A 6,000-nucleotide genomic window follows, 5' to 3' on the forward strand; every position below is an offset into this window, starting at 1 on the left:
AAACCGCTGGTTTTCGCACGTCCCACGCGTTCTCAATGCAGCTGAGATCTGGAGAATATTGCAGTCATTCCATCTCGCTGATTTATGCTCCAATAGGAACGTGTTTACTAGTGTGTGACGATGAAGGCGCGCATTGTCGTCCATCTGTTTTACTCCCACTCCAAACCCTCACAAAAAAGAGTTACATGGCATGCAAGAATGTCATCCTCATACTTCACACCAGGTAACCTCCCATGTACTGGCATAAGGTGTGTCCTGCAGTCATCATTATTCCACCCCAAAACATAACTGAACCGTCTTGTGAAGGGTGGTGGTCTGCGATACAGTTAGGGTGTAAACGTTGCCTCCACACGTTCATATAAGTGTGGAGACTGATAAGGGTCTCATCAGAAACGAAGGTTGTGTTGCACTGCTTCTTAGTCTGCAAAGAGTGGTGCCATGCCCATATGATACCAGACCCTCTCTGAACCCAATTTAGAGGCGGAATCTTCAGATGTCTTCTGGCAAGTAATCGCTCCTCGTGGAGCCTATTTCGTATCGTTTGTGTTGACACCTACACCCCTACAGCCCTAGAGCTGTTTGAAACTACCACTATAAACATGTAGCATTGTGTTGAGGATTTCTACTTGCTGTTGTATTCAGATATCAGTCCTGCGTACTCGTTTATTTCCGCGACCACTACTGTGACCACAATCAACCATTCCTATCGCTAGGAACTTGTTCCAGATTCTGGAGATATCATTTTAACTCAGAGTGACAAGTCTATCTGTCTCATTCCCTCTTTCGTTTGAATGACTCCAGGAAGCCCTTGGTCATACGTTACTGTTGTCTGAAACGTTCTGAAGCGTAACAAATCTACTGCAATGTTTACAGGTGACACGGTTGCAACAGACTCAATGAACTGCCCCTCAAGGCAGAAACATAAACTGTTTCCGCTAGAATTACATTAAAACCTAACCAATGTGTTGATATCATAATGTATTTATGGATCAAAAAGTTCAATATTAAATTTTCCGCAATATGCAACATTTAGGTTAATTACTGCATGATGTCTGGTGTTTTCTGTGATTTGTTTGTAAACAAATATTCAGCAGCCAATATCACATAAAATAATTCTTTATTGAGGGCAACCTGTTTCAACAGATTTTGCTGTCAACTTCAGTCTTTTAATTTTATGTTATAAAACATATTCATTTTAGACTGGACTGACGCGCAAGATGTCAAGTGGATAACAATCAGGACAGTATAAAAGGTTTCTCATCTCTAAAATATTTAAGAACATAAAGAATCTTGTGCAAAAAGGCCATGTCTACATACCTATTGCTCATAAATTCTTGTTAAATCGTACGAACAAGGCACACAGTAGCAAATCTGTTTACATATGTAGGACATATTCTAAACATTGCGAATCCACTTCAAATGGAAAGGTACCTTCTACGCAATTGAAAGTGGATTCGCACAGTTTAGAATATGCCCAGATACGTAAAAAGATGTGTTTTTTATTCCACGCTTGAATGATGCAACAAGAATTGTTGCATCATTCTGTTGTAGAATTTTAGAACATGTGTTTTGCTCGAGTATCATGTCGTTTTTGGAAACTCAGAATCTACTATGTAGGAATCAACATGGATTCCGGAAACAGCGATCGTGTGAAACCCAACTCGCTTTATTTGTTCATGAGACCCAGAAAATGTTAGATACAGCCTCCCAGGTAGATGCTATTTTTTTTTTTACTTCCGGAAGGCGTTCGATACAGTTCCGCACTGTCGCCTGATAAACAAAGTAAGAGCCTACGGAATGTCAGACCAGCTGTGTGGCTGGATTGAATAGTTTTTAGCAAACAGAACACAGCATGTTGTTATCAACGGAGAGACGTCTACAGACATTAAAGTAACCTCTGGCGTGCCACAGGGTAGTGTTATGGGACCATTGCTTTTCACAATATATATAAATGACCTAGTAGATAGTGTCGGAAGTTCCATGCGGCTTTTCGCGGATGATGCTGTAGTATACAGAGAAGTTGCAGCATTAGAAAATTGTAGCGAAATGCAGGAAGATCTGCAGTGGATAGGCACTTGGTGCAGGGAGTGGCAACTGACCCTTAACATAGACAAATGTAATGTATTGCGAATACATAGAAAGAAGGATCCTTTATTGTATGATTATATGATAGCGGAACAAACACTGGTAGCAGTTACTTCTGTAAAATATCTGGGAGTATGCGTGCGGAACGATTTGAAGTGGAATGATCATATAAAATTAATTGTTGGTAAGGCGGGTACCAGGTTGAGATTCATTGGGAGAGTCCTTAGAAAATGTAGTCCATCAACAAAGGAGGTGGCTTACAAAACACTCGTTCGACCTATACTTGAGTATTGCTCATCAGTGTGGGATCCGTACCAGATCGGGTTGACGGAGGAGATAGAGAAGATCCAAAGAAGAGCGGCGCGTTTCGTCACAGGGTTATTTGGTAAGCGTGATAGCGCTACGGAGATGTTTAGCAAACTCAAGTGGCAGACTCTGCAAGAGAGGCGCTCTGCATCGCGGTGTAGCTTGCTGTCCAGGTTTCGAGAGGGTGCATTTCTGGATGAGGTATCGAATATTTTGCTTCCCCCTACTTATATCTCCCGAGGAGATCACGAATGTAAAATTAGAGAGATTCGAGCGCGCACGGAGGCTTTCAGACAGTTGTTCTTCCCGCGAACCATACGCGACTGTAACAGGAAAGGGAGGTAATGACAGTGGCACGTAAAGTGCCCTCCGCCACACACCGTTGTGTGGCTTGCGGAGTATAAATCTAGATGTAAATGTAGAATAGTGTCTATCCCGTGGTGGATTCGACTGTAAGTTTACTGGACCTGTTCTTTGTCCAGGGTCATTCATGTCACGTAAATGTCTAGGTTGGAACTGGGCGTTATAACCATCTTCCTTTCTCCTTTTTCTATTAATATTACTGTTTCCATTTCGAAACTGATAACTGTAGAATGTAGAATTTTTGAGCAATATGTACTCGTATATGGTGCTTTATGTTTTCAAAAAATTTAGCGACGATAAAGCTTTTATAATATGCTAATTTTATTCAACAGGCATTATGTGCTTGAGGCTCAGCGTAAAATTAACATGTTTTACAACTCAAGATTTTAAGACCTGAAGATGATGGCAACCGGTTGTCTTCAATAAAGAAATATTTTATTCGTTCTTCGCTCTTGAATGATTTTTTACAATTAAAACAGATGGCCCTTCAGTTCTCTCACAGTGAGAAAATAACAATATTTGTTCGTGTTTCGCACTTGCAGGCAGCGGGACTGCCATTGAAGGAGCCGGCCGTGGGATCGCTGGTGACGGTGACCGGCTGGGGCAGGCTGTCGGAGCACGGGCCGCCGGCCACCCAGCTGCAGGCGCTCACCGAGCCCGTGCTGGACCCGCGGCGCTGCGGCGAGGCGTACGCCTTCCTGGGCGGCATCACGCAGCGCATGCTGTGCGCCGGCTTCCCCGAGGGCGGCCGGGACGCCTGCCACGGCGACAGCGGCGGCCCGCTGGTGCAGCGCCGCCTCCTCGTCGGCATCGTGTCCTGGGGCCTCGGCTGCGCGCGGCCCGGCCTGCCGGGCGTCTTCTCCAACGTCGCCGCCCTGCGGCCCTGGATCACTGAGCACATAGGCCCCGCTTGACCTTTCTCGACCCTCTGTTCTGTCTGCAGCACACACTGTACCTGTAAAATCTTTAAGTAATGCTGCACATATTTTTCCGTAGACATTTGGATGAAAAACCTCAACAAGCTGCTACTTTTTTATTTATTACTCTACGACTAATTTCGACGTGAAAGTCGTCATCTGGGTAATATTTAATCTTCTGTTTCTGGTGTATAGCTTACCGTACAGAGTACAGCATAAGTAGTACACAGAAAAGTGATCACTTACGCATCAACACTGGTCGTAGAACAAAAAATTTTAAAAAATCCTGGTTTGCGACGGATTTACATCAAACTTCCTACATCAAATATGTTTCACGAAATGTGGGTTAATATATACTCTTTAGAGCCCTCACACATAAACTGAAAAATGTAGAACAGAATTTTTAAATACTTTTAAAGACTTGCACAAGGCGAATAGTAAACTTTAAACAGAACTACTGATATTTGTTCCCATATATTTCAGTGGACAACAATTCGATGAAATCTCTGCTTGTATATTGTGTAGTGCTGTCCTGCCCTAACGATTAAAATATTTGTCTAAAAATTTGTAGAAATGTTTTTTAGATCATAAATGTAAGCATTTATTTATTTTTGAATAAAACGAAAAATCTACCTACACTGTGTTTGTTCAACTTAATCTGAAACTCTAGTTGCAATCTTTCAGTCTCTAGAAGTATATACGATGACGTTATGTGGGATTTGATTTATTTTTTACAGGATGATTACTAGATACTTGTAAGATAATAGTCATAGGTTCTTTTCGAGAAAAGACTGGCACTTGCCATAATCGGGCATGAAAACAATTCGACAGTGACACTCGAAAATTTGTGCTGGACTGGGAACTGACTCCACATCTGCCACTTAACATGCGTGGTTCCTTTAATTACCTCACTCATTTGGACACACGTCTTGTCGAGTCCAAATTCTCAATTTCTAACACACTTGTAAATTCCATAGTCCATTCACTACTTGCACACAGAAAGTACTGTAATCCCACAAGAGGCACGGATCTTTTTGTGCATTGTCACTGAAGTTATCGAGGCAATCACGCCTACAGATATACTATTTGCTATATATACTTGATTTACTACATATATATGTGTGTTTGTGGTGTTGTTTTGCACTCGTCCGAAAGAGCAGACATCACACACACACACACACACACACACACACACACACACACATATATATATATATATATATATATATATATATATATATATATATATATATACACGTGTGTATAGTCCAACACACCACATACACACATATACATGCGGTAAATCAAGAGACACCTGTTTTAGACACATAATGCTAGCAACTACATTTCAATAATAGTTCGACTATGTTTGGTAAATAGCTTGGTGTACTGTGTACTCTTTATCCAGAAATTTGACTATGTATGTATGTTAACACGTAATCTCTCTTGAACCATAATTTGATGTACACCAGTAAGAATATTTACACAATAAACATTCTGACCAAATTATACCAAACAGATACTCCAGTATTTCCATATTTTTATTATGTCTTGATTAAAATTCCATCCTTATCCTTGTTACTTTTACTACAGAAAAGAGGCATCCCTACTTACTAAAACTGGGGCAAGTACATGCTGGCTAACGGGTGCTGGTAATGTTACTCGAACATCTGAGGTGGAGATCGCTATACAGCGTGCTAAGTGGACGTGCACGTCTTTCGGACTTAGACAAAAGTCGAACTATTGGCGTGAGCGTCATGGGACCATCAAACAGCACAGGCTGCACCACCTGACACAGGAAAAATGCATGGCGAGAAAAGTGGGTGCAGGCCCTTCCACAAGGATTACACAATGAGATGGCCAAAATGTTAATCGACTGACTCTGACGAATAGGCGGAAGACAAAAGCTCAAATGCTGGCAGCTGCTGTAAGCAAAGTGACACCACATGCAGCTAGAAACTGATTACTGGAAGCTGGATTGCAATATTGAGTTGCCATGTGTCGCTTCCGTTGACACCATATTACAAATTACAGACAATGGAAACTTGCGTAGTGCAACGCCAGAGTTCACTCGGAGCTTGACTGGCTTTCTTTCAGCGAAGACACTCACGTATTTCTGTGGCGATCAGTTAGCCTACGTGGCTGCCTTGGGGCCACAGGAAACAGTAAGGCCCATACCTCTCCATCTCCTGCTTTAGGTGCTACTGCACATAAGGCTGATTTCGCAGATCTGAAGGTGGGCTGAAATCTCACCAGTACGTGGTAAGAATGATCAACCATTCCTGAACAGAAGATTAAATGGCATATTCCAGAAGGATAATGGGAAATT

General features: G+C 42.1%; 1 protein-coding gene across 1 annotated transcript in view; it reads left to right on the top strand.

Moving 5' to 3' along the window:
- Positions 1 to 3,668, top strand: part of LOC126176209 (trypsin-1-like) — an 83,656-nt gene extending 79,988 nt beyond the window's left edge. Inside the window, exon 4 of the mRNA XM_049923354.1 lies at positions 3,297 to 3,668. Within this exon, the coding sequence (XP_049779311.1) occupies positions 3,297 to 3,668 (372 nt within the window). The remainder of the gene's footprint in view (positions 1 to 3,296) is intronic.
- Positions 3,669 to 6,000: the final 2,332 nt, after the last annotated feature.

Source organism: Schistocerca cancellata, chromosome 3 (assembly GCF_023864275.1).
Source record: "Schistocerca cancellata isolate TAMUIC-IGC-003103 chromosome 3, iqSchCanc2.1, whole genome shotgun sequence".
NCBI lineage: Eukaryota > Metazoa > Arthropoda > Insecta > Orthoptera > Acrididae > Schistocerca > Schistocerca cancellata.